The sequence below is a fragment of the Rhineura floridana genome, chromosome 8, assembly GCF_030035675.1.
Source record: "Rhineura floridana isolate rRhiFlo1 chromosome 8, rRhiFlo1.hap2, whole genome shotgun sequence".
NCBI lineage: Eukaryota > Metazoa > Chordata > Lepidosauria > Squamata > Rhineuridae > Rhineura > Rhineura floridana.
In genome coordinates this window covers 118208339-118227902 of record NC_084487.1, presented here as the reverse complement: position 1 = coordinate 118227902, position 19564 = coordinate 118208339, and the positions used below count along the sequence as shown (strand labels likewise).

Genomic DNA, 19564 nt, shown 5'->3' with positions numbered 1-19564 from the left:
CATTTTAATTAAATAAGTTTATTCTCTAATGTTTACACTGCTTACATTGCCGCCAAGAAGCACGACGATAATTTTTTTCAGTGTGATTTGCCCATTTCTCTGCTTTAAGACCTATGCCTTTGCTTTTTCTAATTTGGAAGAAGAAAGTTGGGGTGACATTTCAATGATACAGACCCCCCCCTTAAAAAGGACACATGGGTTTCCAATAAGGCAAAACAGGCAAAACATTTAGCAGGCTCCCACGGGGTGCTGCAAACCCTTGAACAAGGACGTCTGGCCCTACCCCCACTCCATGCCTCTGTAGACCCCACATTCACAAGCAAGATGGTTAAAATGCTCATCCACCTTCCTAGCTTCAAAGCATGGGACTTACAAAGGCATTGGACACTGACCACACACCAGGAGGCTGGAGTGTGGGAGAGATCATATTTCCTTGTTTTTAAATAGCATATAAAAAGTAATTCATGTAAAATATAGATTTCAGGAAAAAAAGTTGTAGGTACTTTTTAAAATAAACTCAGGGATTCTCACACGTGGCCACTTGGAACTCTTTGCCATTGTTTCTTTTGCCAGTGTGCACAGAGACATTCAAATCTCACAACGTAGTGTGCAGTGTTCACCAGGAGCAAAATGGGCACCTTTTGACTCTTTCCATGGTAGTGTTTGAAGAGGAAGGTAGATAACATTGGCTTCCAGCACTACAGGCAGCACTAGGTATATTTTTGTATTTTAAACCCAGACAATGTAAACTTTGATTCTTAAGGCAGCTGGTACTGAAGCTGCACATAGGCATTGTGCAATACCCATTTTGTGACAAGTAGGGCTGATAGCACTTGGGGAGGGAGGGGAATTTGCAGTATTTACTAACAGGCTGCAGGTCTACAAGCTGCATAATATCTGGACATTTAGAAAAATAAAGCACCTACCCCTCCGACCTCTGCCTGTTCTTTGACAAATATCTCAAAATATTGATAAATAATGGTAACTGCAAGCAGAATGCCAGTGCCTGAGCCAATGGCTCCCAGGAAGTCAGCTAAGACGGAGAGGGCCCCGATGCACAAGCCTCCAAATGCAGCCGCTGTAGGGATGTACCTATAGAAGGAAAACACTTTTAATATAAGCCTACCCAATTAAGGCTACAATTCTAATCCCATTTACCTGGGAGTTAGCCCTACTGAATTAACATTTATACAAGAAAATGGAAGATGTGCCTCTTGGATTTACCACTGAGGCTGACAGGGCTCTGGACTGGTTGTGAATAGCCCTAGGTTTAAGTCACTTCTATCCCAAAACTCAAAATTCCTTAGTGAGCATGCCCACAGCAACAAGGGACTAAAGAGGCCGCAGGCTCGAGTTGGAATGTGCCTGTGCTCTGCCTCCAACTTACAGTCCAACCTTAAACATGTTTACTTAGAAATAAGACCTACTGGTCTCCATGATCTTAGTGACTTTAAAAAAATAAAACCACAGCCTTGGGCAGCAACTCTGACCTGTTTAATTCATGAACCATGGATGTATCCCTGTGGCCTCTCATCACCATTTGCTGTTCTTTCAGTTGCTTGGCAACCTGCCGGAACACATGTGTGTCAGATGGCTGCAGCGTTTCATAACCAACTGATAATTAGAAGTTAGCCTTGTGTAAAAAAAAACAGCAGCAAAAGTTTACAGTACAGTCACAAAAACACCTACATCTTTTGCAGATGATCCGGACACTTCAATCCACGTCTTGGAGAAAAATGCACAGGATCCCAACATAAATATAATATAAACAATTACATGGACAGGATCCTCAAATATAGCACCCATGGATTCTGGTGGGGAGAGGTAATAACAGAGGCCTCCAACAGGGTAGGAGCGTGCTGGACCACCACCACTAACGTCCTGGAGAGGAGACAGTAAACATGCTAACATTTGTACCTTTTGCAGATGGAAAGCTAAAATATTGTTACTTGTAGAGTACTTTAGGAATGGATGGATACTTACTGCCCACTGCCCAAGTAGGTTTACCAAGAGGTTGCCACTAAACCGCACAGACAGCATTTGAGAAATAACATAGAGGTTGGAAACTAAGGCAGACTGAAGAATGATGGGAATGTTGGAGGTATAGAAGAGTTTGATAGGATAGCTACTGTATTGCCCACGATATCGAGCAGACTTTATTGGGAGATCAACACGAAATCCCTTGGGAAGAAAAAAGAAAGGTATCACTCAGCTATAAGCAAAACAAATGCATTCGGTACGTGGCTTGGAACTTTGGACTGGATTGTTTGTTTTCCCATTACAATTAACCAGAATTAGCCATCTAAGATCCTGAGACCAAGGATTTTTCAGGTCATGCCTGCACATCAAAGTCCAGAAGCAAAAGATTTGCCTGGTTATTTCAAATCAACATGCAATTCCTCTGTTCTGCAATTGATTGTCCTAGGCAAATCTCTGTGGCCACTCTCTCATCCTGGACTTACCATATTCTTTTTCTGAGTCCTCTGGCCTCACCCTTCCCCTCTGGACTGCTACCATTTCAAATCCCAACCTTTTTTTCTTAAACTCTCCTGCTTCTTTAGATGCACAATATTACTTTCCCTTTGTGGTCACTCCGTCTGTACTGCCACAATCTAGGATCAACCCTGCTCAGCCGATGTAGGCAAACGCTCTCCTGACTGCCCCATGCCTTTCTGACATTAGAGTTGTTCAATCCCCGTGAGAAGCTGCTTTTGATCAAAGGAAACTTTCAACAGCAGTTTGTGGCATGGCTCTGCTTTTGTTTTAAATCAAGTCCCACCAGGAACGCCAAGCATCTGGATATATTGATAATAGCTCTTCAAATCCTGACCATATCCTTCCATTCTCGTAACAAACATGGGGACTTCAGTTGGTTTAGAACACACAAAGGAAATACTAATCCACACAATGCATAGCTAACTTAGATGGAACTGACTTCCACAAGATGTCCTGATGTCCACTAGCTTAGATGGCTTTAAAAGGGAATTGGAAAAATTCATGAATGCTAGATGCCAGAAGACAAACAATGAAGTTATCTTCATACTCTGTCCAGCAAGGTATTACCGAGATGCTGGAAGCATCGGCAGAAAGTGAATGCTGAACTAGATGGAACCCTGTGGTTTGATCCAACACGGGGATTCTCGCGTTTTTAGAATCTGACAACAATGCTAACCATTTCACAATTCTGTTATTCCCAACGCCAACACATTTTATTGATTAATTATATTTATACCCTGCTCTTCCTCTAAGGAGCTCATAGCAGCTTATGTATGGTTCCCAAGCAATCTCCCATCCAGGCAGCTTACAGGGCCAAACCTGTTTAGCTTCAGTAGCAAGAGTGGATCATGAACCTTCAAACCATTATCTGGGTCATGTCATACAGCTGTACAGAGGCAGTTACAAAACAAGCTTACAATATTAGAAAGAAAATAGCCATGAATGTTAACTACTGCCATGCCAGCCAAAATTATGACCCTCTTTCCTGGCATGAGTTTTAACTCTTAGGAGAATATATTTATATATGTGGGGGGAAGGGGAATCAATAAACTATTTGCAGCTCCGCCAACAATGTGTGGCAAATGATATATGTATATTCATGCCTGGTGATGTTTGATTAATGTTTCTGTTTTGGTTTGAACATATTTCATCACGCAATAGTTGCCTGGGAAAACAGGGTTAAGTCCAAATGTAACTAGCTGGGGCTGAGGCAATGGCTGCCTTGAGAATCGGAATGTTGGGAAAGTGACAGTTGGGGCAGTTAGGCCAGAGAGAGAAGGCAGGGTGGGACAGCGAGGAAAGAGGAAGTATCGTCGCGAGTTTGAAGTACATCCGGTGGGGGGAAACTGATCAAGTGGTCAAAGTGGTTGTGGCAGATAGAGACAGAGCAAAAGCGCAATGAGGGGCAGAACGACTATGAGGAATCCAGCAGCCTGCAACGCCAAGGAGCAGCGTGAGAGTGCTGCCTCAAAGGAACACCCAGGCAACACTGCTGCATCACAAAGGCTCAGTTGGGGGAAAGAACTGCAGCACTGGTTCATTCTACCCCAACGGATATTGTTTGCTAAGGGTATCTCAGGTTGGAGAAAAATATTGATTCCCTCGTTTATAATAAAAATTGTTTTAACAAAGGTGTTTGTGAACTTGGAGTGTGGTCTTCCACCTGTCACAAATGCTACTATTAAGATTTAGATATACGGTAAGCCGTTCACTAGATCTTTTAGGGCTGTTTAAAATATTTAAATCACAGGTCCTTCTGTAACTGAAAAAATAATTCTGTAGTAAAATGTACACTGCAGATTTCACTTACCTGGAAATATATGACTACAGCAAACACAAAGACTGTAGCAATCAGATTCATAAGGTTAGGCAAGTTCTGGCGGTAGAAAGCCTCCCGCAAAGCACGGACTTTGTCGGTTCGTGTAGCCAAAAGGTGGAACAATGCAATGACAGCACCTTCAAACTCAGTTCCTGTATGAACCAAAAAGCAATAAAGAGTAACCCTTTTCACTCTGAAATGTAGACAGTATACAAGCTTGGCAATAAATTTCATTGAGCAAGCTCATTTTCAGTACAAGAAGGAAATGGAATTCACACACAGGAAAAAGTGTAATGAATGGAACATTATGATGAACAAGAGAACGCTGAAAAGGACTCTACACCAGTAAAAGAAATTGTGCTGAACTTCTACGGGGATTACAGCACCTCAAATATGACAACACATTCCAGTCCTTTAATGCAGGACATGATGTTTTACAGAAGTTCAGTGCTGTAATCCACACAGCATACTATTATACCTCAGTGACCACATTTAGATGACCATATCACAGCTTAATAAACTGAGATATAAACAAGCCATCTGTCCAAACATGCAGCCCTTTTACTCCTCACTTTGCACAAGCCAAAAAACAACAACAACAAAAAACCCCGGGAAGTTTTCTATTAGCTATAGCTTTCTGTTTCCTGTGAAACAGGAAACTATAGTTAAGGCCCCAAGCAAAGGCAAGTTATTAACCCAACTTCAGACCATGGTTTAATATACTGGCCTGTTCCAAACCTGTTAACCAGAATTTCTGATTCACACAAAATAGGAAGCTTGTCGCTAATAGAAAGCTTCCTGGTTTGTTTGTGCAGCCAAAAAGCTTATTCAGATCTTCAAATAATAAGCAAAGATAGGAATATCCAAATTTTCCCAGTGCAACGTTGTAATTTACAAAATGTTTGTCCAAAGAGAATTGCTAGTATGATGCAAGCTAATTAGGAACATAAGAACATAAGAAGAGCCTGCTGGATCAGGCCAGTGGCCCATCTAGTCCAGCATCCTGTTCTCACAGTGGCCAACCAGGTGCCTGGGGGAAGCCCGCAAGCAGGACCCGAGTGCAAGAACACTCTCCCCTCCTGAGGCTTCCTGCAACTGGTTTTCAGAAGCATGCTGCCTCTGACTAGGGTGGCAGAGCACAGCCATCATGGCTAGTAGCCATTGATAGCCCTGTCCTCCATGAATTTGTCTAATCTTCTTTTAAAGCCATCCAAGCTGGTGGCCATTACTGCATCTTGTGGGAGCAAATTCCATAGTTTAACTATGCACTGAGTAAAGAAGTACTTCCTTTTGTCTGTCCTGAATCTTCCAACATTCAGCTTCTTTGAATGTCCACGAGTTCTAGTATTATGAGAGAGGGAGAAGAACTTTTCTCTATCCACTTTCTCAATGCCATGCATAATTTTATACACTTCTATCATGTCTCCTGCGACCCGCCTTTTCTCTAAACTAAAAAGCCCCAAATGCTGCAACCTTTCCTCGTAAGGGAGTCGCTCCATCCCCTTGATCATTCTGGTTGCCCTCTTCTGAACCTTTTCCAACTCTATCATATCCTTTTTGAGATGAGGCGACCAGAACTGTACACAGTATTCCAAATGCGGCCGCACCACAGATTTATACAACGGCATTATGATATCGGCTGTTTTATTTTCAATACCTTTCCTAATTATCGCTAGCATGGAATTTGCCTTTTTCACAGCTGCCGCACACTGGGTCGACATTTTCATCGTGCTGTCCACTACAACCCCGAGGTCTCTCTCCTGGTCGGTCACCGCCAGTTCAGACCCCATGAGCGTATATGTGAAATTCAGATTTTTTGCTCCAATATGCATAATTTTACACTTGTTTATATTGAATTGCATTTGCCATTTTTCCGCCCATTCACTCAGTTTGGAGAGGTCTTTTTGGAGCTCTTCGCAATCCCTTTTTGTTTTAACAACCCTGAACAATTTAGTGTCATCAGCAAACTTGGCCACTTCACTGCTCACTCCTAATTCTAGGTCATTAATGAACAAGTTGAAAAGTACAGGTCCCAATACTGATCCTTGAGGGACTCCACTTTCTACAGCCCTCCATTGGGAGAACAGTCCGTTTATTCCTACTCTCTGCTTTCTGCTTCTTAACCAATTCCTTATCCACAAGAGGACCTCTCCTCTTATTCCATGACTGCTAAGCTTCCTCAGAAGCCTTTGGTGAGGTACCTTGTCAAACGCTTTTTGAAAGTCTAAGTACACTATGTCCACTGGATCACCTCTATCTATATGCTTGTTGACACTCTCAAAGAATTCTAATAGGTTACTGAGACAGGACTTTCCCTTGCAGAAGCCATGCTGGCTCTGCTTCAGCAAGGCTTGTTCTTCTATGTGCTTAGTTAATCTAGCTTTAATAATACTTTCTACCAGTTTTCCAGGGACAGAAGTTAAGCTAACTGGCCTGTAATTTCCGGGATCCCCTCTGGATCCCTTTTTTGAAGATTGGCGTTACATTTGCCACTTTCCAGTCCTCAGGCACGGAGGAGGACCCAAGGGACAAGTTACATATTTTAGTTAGCAGATCAGCAATTTCACCTTTGAGTTCTTTGAGAACTCTCGGGTGGATGCCATCCAGGCCCGGTGATTTGTCAGTTTTTATATTGTCCATTAAGCTTAGAACTTCCTCTCTTGTTACCACTATTTGTCTCAGTTCCTCAGAATCCCTTCCTGCAAATGTTAGTTCAGGTTCAGGGATCTGCCCTATATCTTCCACTGTGAAGACAGATGCAAAGAATTCATTTAGCTTCTCTGCAATCTCCTTATCGTTCTTTAGTACACCTTTGACTCCCTTATCATCCAAGGGTCCAATCGTCTCCCTAGATGGTCTCCTGCTTTGAATGTATTTATAGATTTTTTTGTGGTTGGTTTTTATGTTCTTAGCAATGTGCTCCTCAAATTCTTTTTTAGCATCCCTTATTGTCTTCTTGCATTTCTTTTGCCAGAGTTTGTGTTCTTTTTTATTTTCTTCATTCGGACAAGACTTCCATTTTCTGAAGGAAGACTTTTTGCCTCTAAGAGCTTCCTTGACTTTGCTCGTTAACCATGCTGGCATCTTCTTGGCCCTGGCGGTACCTTTTCTGATCTGCGGTATGCACTCCAGTTGAGCTTCTAATATAGTGTTTTTAAACAACTTCCAAGCATTTTCGAGTGATGTGACCCTCTGGACTTTGTTTTTCAGCTTTCTTTTTACCAATCCCCTCATTTATTAAGTCAACCCTGCATAATTTACTGTTCTGGTGCTGCCTCCTCCCAGTCAGCCTCCCACAGGGATAAGTAACTCTTCTGTATCTTGGTACTGGGTGAATTCAATCATTTGTGTATCTGCATAATTAGAAGGCATGGTCAGAAGAGTGACCCACAGCCAGTGGACTCATGTGAGTCATTCTTACTCTTGCACACTCTAGAAGTAAACCTTTCGGTATGCAGAAAATGCCCCCCCATTTTTTTAAAAAAAGTATGCCTTAGCTAACAGAAGTATGGGAATCAGAAGTGCAGAGAGAGAAAATGCAGATAAGCAGAAGAGAAAATCGTGTGGCACAGTAGCAGAAGCAAATCCAAGAAAATAAAACTTTCAAGAAAGGTGAAACTTGCTCAGACAGAAAAGTTGCAGAACCTGGGTTGCAATCCTGCAGTGAATTATTCTTGTATTATTCCCACTGAGGTCAATGGGACTTACCTATGCACAAGTGATGGTAGGATTGCACCTTTGGATTTTAAAAATTATGCTAGATGCTAACCTCTTAGCATAAAAAGGGCACTGCTTCTCTACAGGTAGGCCGTGACTCTGCAGCTGAAGCTAAAGAGGCTAAAATAAATAAAGTTAACATTTCTGTACTGCAAATGTCCAGGCATATTTTTGACACAGCAATCAAGATGCCCCAGCTACTGGATTATTCTATCATAGCAGAGAACAGCAACTGTGCCACAGTATTTCCATTCGGCATATATTCCATAAATAAACAAATCATAAGTCATAATCTAAAAGATATTGGCAGCAATTCCAGATTTTCCTGCCCATTATCCCCCAAACTTCTGGAATGTGTCCTTGAATCTGGGAAGCTCTAGGTTCCATTGTTGCAGTAGGCTTCATCATACGTGCACAGCAGCATTCTGCTCTGACATTGTTTAATGGCATAACCATGATGTGGTTGCAGAAAGATCTTGCACATGCACAGCCTATCACAATGACAACCCTCCTGAACAATGACTGTACTTGCTGGACCTTCTGGTAAGACCCCACATCAATTTTGCCAGAAAAAAAATCTATTTCCTCCCCCCCCTTATGCAGCATAAAATAAAGCACACATAGTGATCTAGGACATTTTACTGTCTGTGGTTATGAAGGGTTGTATCCAGTGCTGTACCAGAGAACCCTGCTGACACAATGGGACTTTTGTTTCCTCTCCCCACCCCCAGGCATGCCAAAATCTGCACCGGAGGGTCCCCGGGAAGGAATCTCTCTTGTACACATGGAAGTCCTTGTGCCAGTGGAGCCACAGCGCTGGATATAGCACGAAGAGATGATTTAAAGTCATTTTTAGAAAGGCTGGTGCACACATTGCGCCATTCGCTCTGAAAGTGACTTTATGCCATTTAGGGACACTCTGAATGCCTCATCAGCATGCCAGCTCAACTCTTAGACCTGCAGTCCTGTCACTCACTAGATTAGCCTAAAGCAAGTAACGTACAATCATGCATCTGGTCAAAATGTCCGATTTTTAAAGTGTACTATACCTCTGCCAGTGTTAATGGTTGTAGGACTAAAGGCTTTCCAGACAATGGTTTCACAGATATTGGTGGCAATAAAGAGGGAAATCCCAGAACCCAAGCCATAACCTTTCTGCAGCAGCTCATCTAGCAGCAGCACTATCAAGCCAGCCACAAACAACTGCGGATGAAAAACACCAGAAAGTTCCATAGTTTTCTTTTTAAAACACACACACATACTTTGCTCAAAAGTGCGCCATATTGGCTATTAAATCTGCAGTGCAATTTCTAGTTACTTAACAACAACCTCTGGAATCATCACAAATTTTGTGCTGCAACCGTTAGCATACATATTTGAAAGTAAATCTCACTAGTAAGAACTGTATCAAAATTAGGAAGCTAGAAAGCATTGTCAAGATAGAGAATGGTTTATATATAAAGATATTTCACTGACTCCTGATTATTCTTTCCGGAAGGGAGGGTCATTGTTTTTAAGATGTCATCTCTGCAAATATTTGGCATTCTGTTTTTCAAAAGGCTTAACCCTATTCCCCTATTAGCACAAAGAAAATAATTATAAAATATTATATAGCAGTTATGACATTGCCGTGGATGATTTTTTTAAAATAACACTAATCACTACTGCTGTTGGAAATTATCATCAACTGAATACTGAGTTTTTCCAAATATGGTGGCTATGCCCAAATATGTTATTTTGGAACAAAAGTTTTGTGTTTCATTGGTCAGATTATAGCATCCTTGAATTCCATGCTTGATTTGGTAGGTTATTATAATCTAGATGATATGTGCATAAGGAACATAGTGAGGTGATCTTGAAATCTTCAGCAAAAATCTTCAGCAGAAATCTTCAGCAAAAATATTTAGAGCTAGCAACCAGAAGAGTGATTATCTGTCTCCTTTAAAACGTTGGTCGGTCAAAATATTGGGAACTGCATAAATGACAAAACTCACTTAGTACGTCAATTTGAGAGCTTTTCAGGAAATGTGGCCTCAGTTTATGAATTTAATGAAAAGGAAATATGTAGAGTTGATTTGAATTTATGGCCATTTACTTTAATCTAAGGTATGACTGTACTGCCCCTGTGATTGGCTGTGTATTTTGGATCATATTCTGTTGCATTTGATTTGTATAGTTCTGGATTTGAAAAAAAAAACTATTAAAAAAAGAGAAGGAAAAAGTATATCCCACCGAGAAAGAACTGTGAGTGGAGGGGTGTCCTATTTGCCTCCTTGGGATCCCTGGGAAACTCAACAATGAAACCTGCTGTAGCCTGGAGCTGAGTGTGTGGATAGCAGCTGAATGGGACACAGCTATGGGCAGCCCAAGGAAGCGCCATCAACCGTAGTGCCTGCTCATAAATGCAAGTCTACAGTGAGAGACTAGGGTGATGTTGGCAATTTCCAGGAACCCTCTTTGTTGAAAAAGTTTGTGGGTGAGCTGTGAGTTTGTTTGGGCCCTGGATAAGAGCCAGGATGGATACATGGAGTCCTGGGTGAGAGTTAGGAGGCTGAGAAAGAGTTAGGAGGCTGTCTCAGAAAGAGGAGGAAGTGATGTCGGTCTATATTTATGAAGAATGTAATAATTTGCATTGAAGTAACATATATGTAACAATGTATATTTTTTGTAACATTTGCTGTTTAAGTAGTCTGTTTAGATTTTCTGTACATCACTTAGATAAGTTTTTATATATTAAGTGGTATCAAAACAGTCTAAATACATCAGTTCTCCAGTTACGTAAGCATAGTACACACACGCTGTCAAAGCTTCCTACTCATTTAATATTTAACAGCACCTACTAATCAAACCAATTGCAGGCAAGACCCCAAGCAAATATGCAGTACCATCAGACTGTGAGTTTCCCCAACTCCTATCCACTAGCTGCCACTTGGGCAGGAAAACTCACTGGACGGTGACATCTTGTCACCCTTTATATAGCTAGACAATACTGGGAAGAGAAGAGACAACTGGAGGTGGCTGTTTTGACGGCAACCATGCCTGTACTCTAAGGTCTAGTTCTGGGCTTAAAGCAGGGGTGGGAAACTCTTTTCAGCCCGAGAACTGCATTCCCTCATGGGTAACTTTCCAGGGGTTGGCATGCACACCACATTCATGCATGTCCATCCACATATTGGGGATTAATGAATCCTTGGGTTGTAGAAACAATGTGTTGTAGCCAGCTAAGTTTTAGTTGGAGTGGACCCATCATAATGAATGGGCCTAAGTCAGTAAAGTCAATTAATTTCAATCAGTCTACTATGAGTTGGATACAACCTAATACAAACCACTTTTTTGAAAAGATCTTTTGTGTACCATTGTACTCTTACAACCTGAAGCAGGCATTTGTTCTTTGGAAAGAATAGTACGGTCTCTTGCAATTAGTTACTGACTTTGTTTATATTTAACCTCAAAAGATTTGGGCTATCTATCCCTGGCTTTGCTCGATAATTATGTTTGCTCTTGGCTAAAATACGTTAATAATAAAGTTAACACCATTGGCTATTCACTACCCCACATTCTGTCACTTGAGTTAGAAAAAGCAACCCACTGGATTAAACAGAGACTTCTTGATCTTCATTTGCAAAATTAATTAGGTCTTCCAAAAGGCTTTGTATTTAGCAAGATTAAATATTCCTAGACACAGGAGCACATTTTCAATAGCTAGGTTAAATGTTTTGCAATTGGCAGTTACGGAATGTCAACTTACTAGACTACCTTGGCACTTGAGAAAGCAGCTGAATCAAATGTTAGCCCATGGTCTTCTATACTGCAACTTTTATAGGGATTTAAGACCCCAATTTATCTCCCCAATACCTTCTCTACACTTGGAGAACACAAATGAATTCTGTTTCCATTCTAATGGCAGAGTCCACCCCTAGGAAATCACAGTACATATAGCCAGGTTCCTTGCTGAAGCCATTAAAACTAGGCCACAATAATTAAAGGGATGAGTTCCAAGTCAAAGTGGTCTGTATTTTCTCACTATTTCTGGTTGTTTATGTATTTTGTTATACTCTAATATTAAAATGCACAATGTGTGTGTATGTATATTGTCTCCCCTCTTCTGCCTCTCTGCTATCCCATTTTCTCTTTCCCTTCCCTCTTCATCATCCATTCATTCTTTTTCTTACATATGCACATGCACACACATCCATCCATCCACACTCACATATAATCCCTCTTCCAGCACCTGTGTTGCCCTTTTCAGAAACATCTAAGGGCTGCTCTTCTAAAACGTGTGGATGCTGCAGGCTGCTCTCAAGTGTTTATAACTGGCCTCTGTGCTGGGCTGAGGAGTTAAAGGCAACTTTGGATATTTGGGCAGTTGTTTCTATCCACTGCCACACATTTGCAACTCAGCAGCCAGCTGAAATGGGAAGGACTTGGAGGGAAGGCTCATTCTCAGCATCCAGCAAGAAAAAAAAGCAAGTGGCTTGTTTGTTCTGATGAGATTGCTCTGTCCCTCCACAGTTGCTCACTTTACTTCTGTGCTGGGTGCTGAGCAATGCAACAATTTACTGCTCCACTGCTAGAGGGGACAGGTTTGGAGAGGAGAGGTCACTGGCTAGATCAGGACCCACCTGGGACCAGCAGTTTCCATCCCTGGCACAGAGGAAACTAGAACACTTTACTGGGTTGTCTGGAGACTTTTTATGAAGGAGACTCCAACAAATAGTTAAGCCTCCTAGGTGTCACAGTACTGTTGATCTTATTTTATAAATTTTCCAGTTTTCAAATTTCCCAATTATCACTTGCCATTTCTAGCATTAAACAGCAAAACAAAGGGAAAAAAAACAAGGAGTTATAGAAAGCTATGCAAACACATCCTTCCCTATTTTTCGGAACTTAAGCAATAATTATACTTAGAGCATTCAGAAGGCGGCGTACCTGAATTATTATCAGGAGACAGATTCCAGCTCCCATTTCTGCAGGATCTCCATACATCCCAGTCATGACATAGACAATTGCTTGCCCAATAGTAATAATCATTCCAAACACTGAAACAATAACAGAAGAGACATATATTCCTTGCTTACATGACCAAATAGACATAAGTAGAGATAGATACAGCATTAGCTAAGAAGAAAGGAAGATTCCATTACGGCTTAAGATATTAATGCTCACATTTCTGAGCACCATTGAAAAGGGCTCTGTCTTTTGGTGTGTCACCAACTTCAATGATCTTGGCTCCAGCCAGCAACTGCATAATTAAGCCTGATGTCACAATGGGAGAGATACCCAACTCCATCAAAGTGCCTGCAAAGAGGAACGGGGGTACATTTTAAAACGTAAGTATAATGTACTACAAAGACTTTTTATTCACAATTCCTTAAATATTCCAAAGTGTCAATTCATCATATATTTCCCCAGTGACACAGTCTTTCAAATATAATTGCCCATATAGTGCACCATACTACTGGGTATCCAGTATCCAGGTTGTTTACCGTATTAAATAATCAGGGCTGAATATTTCCCTAAACAACATTAATACCATTTTTAGTGGCTCTTATATGCACTTGAGAGCACGCTAATTTACTACTGAAGCTAGAAGAGGGGGAGGAGAAAAAAACAAGTTCAAGTTTCAGCTCACCCAAGAGCTTCTCTCTCAGCCTCAGTTCCTTATCTGTAGCATGGGTATAAAAATACTGGCCTACTTTACAATTCTTATAGAGATGTAAAGTACTTTAAGCTTTTAGGAAAAAGCATTATAGCCATATACTAAGGCCCAGTTCAGTTGTCACACTAGCTGATGGCCAAAGTATGAAATGGTGATGGCAGGAGGCTCTGCAGTTTTACAAGCTCCTCTCCCCCACCTGTGTAAATCCCCACTCTTTTTTGACTGGCGATAACTAGGGCTTATTGCAATGCCTGAAAATAGCTATTATTAACAATTTTTTTGCTCTGATACAAGAGACTGAAACCAAGCCTACTTTTAGTCCCTGGCTTGAGAAAATTGGTTAGCAGTAACTAAGGGTGCACCAGTTCAGACAACATAGTAAACCACGGTTGTTGCAAATGAGGAAAAGGGAGGAGGAAGTTGCATCCACACAATACTCCCATATGTATTCACTGGAACGAGTGCACTGCACAGCAAAGTCCAGAAAAATCTGCATGTATTTCAAAAATAAATATTTATGTAATAGAATCAATGTGATGCAACAAGAGCCAACATGATGTAGTACTGAACTGGGCCTAAACAGATCCAGGTTCAAATCCTCCACTCAACCATGAAGCTCACTGGATGACATTGGACCAGTCATCATCTCTCAGCCTAAGCTACCTCACAGCGTTGTTGTGAGTATAAAATGAAGGAGAACACAAAGGCAGAGTATAAACGCAATAAATAAAATGCCTTCTCTCCAAGTCTCCCAGACAATTAATAAATCAAGTGTCCAAAGGAAAGAGCTGGGAAAACTCTATTATCATATAGCATGACTTAATAAGTCATGTATTATGTGGAATAAGTTAGGTTATTTTTCTCTCTCCCTTGTCTCATTTTGAGAATTGCTTGCTCTATATTCTGTACTTAAAATCAACAAGATTTCTCAGGAATGTCACACAACAAATGGGAATCAAGACAGAACAGGAATCTCCAAGGTCAAATGTGGCTCCTTCAAAAAGATAAGCCACCTTCGCCAGCCCAGTTGCCAGGCTGAGTAGGTGATGGCTTTGGCCATGGGATTTCCAAGAGCCCACTTTGGTGAAACAGAGAAAAGAGAATTGCCCACCATCCACTTGTCAAAAGTGGTCCTCCAAGACAAACTAGCTGCTGATCAGGTCTCCAAGAGATCTGTCCTGATGATTAAAAAGAATTATTTTGCAAAATATAGATTAAAAGTCATTCACATATCAAAATAAATGCAGTCATTTTGCTGTCTGTCACGTACTTTCCAAACTCTAACAAAGCTTACTATTTAGGTTAATACTGAAGACAATTTGGTGGTTGAAATTTCAAGAACAAATTAGTACTTGTCAACTGGCCATCTTAACTGAATGATCCCAGCCACATGGACTCATGCGTAAGCCTCACAGTGTCAACCAAAGACAGAGAAAAAGCACAAGGGAAAGCTATGAGAAGCCTGACCTCTGTTTGATGCAAGGATGACTCTCATCCAGTAGAAAGGATCTGCAGAGTCTGAGGACATTATTCCAAACAATGGTATCTGCAAGATTCGTAACAACATTAAGCTTAAAAAAAGATAGAAGAATGTGATTAAAAATCCACAGATATGCACAATATTAAGCAGTTTTACACGAAACAGCAGTTCAAGCCTCTCTTGGTTATCTGGTTGTTGATAAAAGCTTGAAAACACGCGTTCCTGACAGTGCAATCCTATACATGTCAGAAGTAAGTTCAATGGCACTTACTCCCAGGTAAAAGGATACAGGACTGCAACCTGAAACACTCAAACAAGAAGGAATTTTAAAACCCTAAGCTGAAATATTGGCTTGAAAATATCATAATTCTTTGTGTGAATAATGCATGATTTGAAAAAAAAATTAATTGTTGGTTGTTACTATGATGGCACTCTACCACAGTTAAGTATACTTGACATCTGGGATATTTTTCACATGGAAAAACCCCTTATACCGTCTCCAGCATTTCATACCAGTTACTAGGATGTTGATACTTACCTGGCAGCATACTAAGAATATGAAGAGGGTGATGGCTGTCCATAAAACCTTTTCTCTGAACTGAATCTGCAGATCACAGTGAAGAAAATCTGGGTTAATCAACCGTGCGCGCATGCACAGAGTCTCGTTTTTAACATAGTATGATATGGGGAGAAAACAATATTACAATGAACATACAATAAAGCCACCCCATTCAACTCTGACATTATAAGGCAGCCTTGTATTTAAGCACAAGTAACCAGGCTGGGGGAGAAGAGATGGAGTGCTGTGTCCCTCCTCTGCATTCAGCATAGAAAGCAAACAGGCTGCCAAACAAGGGAAGCCTCCATAGAAATGCAGCACCTGCTGCAAGGATAAAGCTCTCCGTCTGTCCTCTGCCAGCCCCCAACAGGCTAGTAAATATTTTCTGTAGCTTAGTAACTTCTCTGAGCTTGTTTACAAGGGGGTACACGGTTGGAATAAGTGCAATCCAGGATAGAGTCCCTTTGGATGTTATGTGTGGGCAACAATGTTGTGTTGAAAATACAGCCTTCGCTTCTCACCAGTCTGGTTAGGTGCGTACATGCTCTGAGATAGCTTGTGTAGTTGCAGGATTGAAGAGAGGCAAAATCTGTATTTCCAAAATGACAAAGGGACAGGAAGCACTAAGGGCTTGCACACCTTGTTGTTGTGTAGCAATTTATATCTCAACTTGTTCCTACTTATGAGGCAAAGTTACATGCTTATTCCAGGGGTTCAATGGGATATGCAGAGCAATGCATACGTGTCTACTCAGAATTAACTCCTAATTTAGTTCAATGGGACTTACTTTCATTAAGTATGTATGTGGCTGGCAGTGATGGGCCTTAATGGTGCAAGGCAGCCACTGCCACATCTGCAGTCCCACTACTCGTGCCTACATAGGCGGAAGTTGATGGTGTGTGGGCGAGGGAAAACAGGAATTACATCATGATTTTATGCATTTTTACTGATAAATAAACCCCACTGTGTTAATGGAACTGGTTCTTAAATAAGTATGAACAAGACTTCAGCCTTATTCAAAATGCATTTGATGGACCTTGCACAAATCAAAAAGAGCCCATGGTGAGTGCTTACTTTTCTTTCAGGCTTCTGGATTTCCGGCAGAACAGCACAGAAAGGCTTAATAACTTCTAGGAATTTGACTGTTAAAGAAAAACCATATTAAAACAGTAAAACCAATACTGTAGTCTATGGCAAAATTTGCTGACCAGCCCAATTAAAGAAAATGCTTAAATGACCAGTTTTTCATACAAGTGTGTTTTTGTACCTGACTGCAAGAATATGCTCTGGTTTGATATAAAAGAAACAGAATTGTCTTCAGTTTTACGTAAGGTAGAGGTTCTCAAACTGTGGTCCGTGGACCACCAGTGGTCCGCGAACTTCAGTCAGGTGATCCACATTGTGTTTGTGTACTTGTGGTTGAAATGGCACATCCATTGCATTGTGTTCATATTTATTTTTATTTAATTTTATTTTTATTGCTTTTTTATTTCTTACATTGTATTTTATGGTATTACAATTTGAACTCTAGGAATTACAACTGCTACAACAGGCAGAAAAATCATTAAGTGGTTCACCAAGACCCTCACCAATTTTCAAGTGGTCTATGGCGGAAAAAGTTTGGGAACCACTGATATAAGGCATGTATAAATCCATACCTTGCTCAGCTCCATCTTACATTTTAGGGAAATACAAACTTTAGCCACAAATTAGCCAAAAGTTACAAATGTATATTAACATATGAGTGAGTTTCACTTAATTCATTGGAACTTACTTACAAATAGATATATACACAGGATCAGGCTATACATCCTGATCATAGTGGAAGAATTGAGCACATGCCTAATTCTCTCCCACTGAAGTCAAGGGGCTTAAAATTTTATCTACTCTCCCCCACTTGTCAAAGTTGGCTGCAGGTAATGATATACCAAGTTCCCCACCACAGATGTAACCAAAGGAAAACAGTTTTCACCAACCTATTGCCCTGCAGTTGTATTGGCTAGAGCTCATAGAAGTATAACTTTGGAGACGAATATGGCTCATTTTAGAAATTTCATTCTGGAGGAAAATGAGTCCTGATAAAATTTCTTATTTATAGCTATTTTATCTATGGTAATTTTTATCTGTTATTTCTCCTGTGAATTAGCTGATTCCCCTTTAACTTCAACTAATGTTCAGAATTAGATAAACAGTATGTACTCACATAAATGGGTGCCAGATAACATACTCACCTCCTTGACCACAGTACTAGAACTGCCATGAGAAATCTTCTGAACTATAGAAAACTATCACTGCATAGTCATTAAAAGAAGAAAATGCTGGGTAGTTTGATATGTTCTTGGAGAAAGGAAACATTTACTGCAGAAGTCCTGAGCCAAAAACTAAAGACTACCAAAGTCTGTAGTATAGAGGTTATAACAAGTTATAATGCACTAAGTACTTACTGTAGTTTTAAACAATGTGAAGTCTATTACTACTTAAGAAAACAGGATGTTAAGTACAAAATAAGGAGAACTGGTAGCCCCTAGAAGTGCCAAGTCTGGACTAAAAAGTTGCTGAGGTTGCAATCCTAGCCATCTCTACTCAGAAGTCCCAATGGATTTGATATCTCTGATAGGGCAATTAGTCATGATGGCTAAAGAGAACCTCTTTACTTCTAGTATACTTCTGAGTGCCAGACACACAGAAGGACAGAGGAAGGGCATCACCATCATATCCACCTTGGACACTTCTAGAGCCTAACCACTGATGAAGACAATCATTTGACAAGATAAATCTGACCTTTGACCTCTCTTATACACAATGAAGCACTGTGGACACAAATAACATTATATAAACCACCACCACGTAGCATCATTATATTTCTGGCGGGCTGCTTTTAGGCAAATTACTATCACAGCCTAGCCTACTTCACAGGGCTGGTTTGAAGCTAGAATTTTGAACTCGTCAAGAAAAAAAAGGAATAGATATATGAATGGATTCTGCCCCAAGAGTCCTGCCCAGGCAGCATTCACAGCTGCTTCTCGCCCTTTAAAATAACTGGGGCATCCAGCCTCTTTGCAATATGAGAGCTTTCGCAGAGAACCAGGCAGGAAACAGTTAAATCCCCCCCCCGCCTCTCCTTGTCCCCTTCCCCGCCCCTCAGTGAGCCGCCGGCCGCCATCCCCCTGTCCCGCGACTCACTGCCCATGCCGGCGGAGGCGGTGCCCGAAGGCGGGATCCGCCTGCTCTCGATGTCTGGGTTTCTGATACAGAGAGGATTCTCCTCGCCACTCCGAGGCTGCCGGCCTCCGCCGCTGCTCCACGTGACCAGTGACGCCTTTTTCGTCGCGACCGAGGCGCAGTTGTATAGACCGAAAAAGGTAGAGTCACTCCAGAGAGCAAGCAGCATGGCCATCCCACGCTCCTTTAAGCCCCTCGGTGGGCTGTCCCCCCCAAGAAAACGGAGGGAGGGTGGGTGTGCAGTGAATATCCACCACGCCTGAGCCGCACGCTCAACCGACGAGGGGATTTAATAACAGACAAATCCCGCGGACGTAATCTGATCAGAAGCAGATGTCAGATTCAGCGGGAGTGTAGACTCCAAAAAACAAATCTACGACCCCAGTGTTCATTCAGAAAAGAGTCTGAGTTTGAGGAAGAGTCTTAGGCGTAACATGGATGATCATAAATGCTATAAAAAAAAGGACTGTCTTCAAGTCGATCCCGACTTATGGCGACCCTATGAATAGTGTTTTCATGGTAAGCGGTATTCAGAGGTGGTTTTACCATTGCCTTCCTCTGAGGCTGAGGCAGTGACTGGCCCAAGGTCACCCAGTGAGGTTCATGGCTGTG

General features: G+C 41.4%; 1 protein-coding gene across 2 annotated transcripts; it reads right to left on the bottom strand.

Moving 5' to 3' along the window:
* Positions 1–19142, bottom strand: SEC61A2 (SEC61 translocon subunit alpha 2). 2 transcript variants are annotated; one of them, XM_061582235.1, is made up of 12 exons: positions 18914–19142; positions 16805–16872; positions 15710–15775; positions 15159–15237; positions 13199–13330; positions 12962–13071; positions 9082–9235; positions 4307–4467; positions 1984–2181; positions 1690–1881; positions 1491–1567; positions 1–1092 (listed from the first exon to the last, which is right to left on the bottom strand). In XM_061582235.1, the coding sequence occupies exons 1-12, from the start codon at positions 19125–19127 to the stop codon at positions 906–908; spliced, it is 1638 nt and encodes a 545-aa protein (XP_061438219.1). In that variant the 5' UTR covers positions 19128–19142; the 3' UTR covers positions 1–905. The 2 variants fall into 2 exon arrangements, with proteins under 2 accessions (XP_061438219.1, XP_061438220.1); XM_061582236.1 differs by lacking the exon at positions 18914–19142 and adding an exon at positions 17962–17976.
* Between the last annotated feature and the right edge of the window lie 422 nt (positions 19143–19564).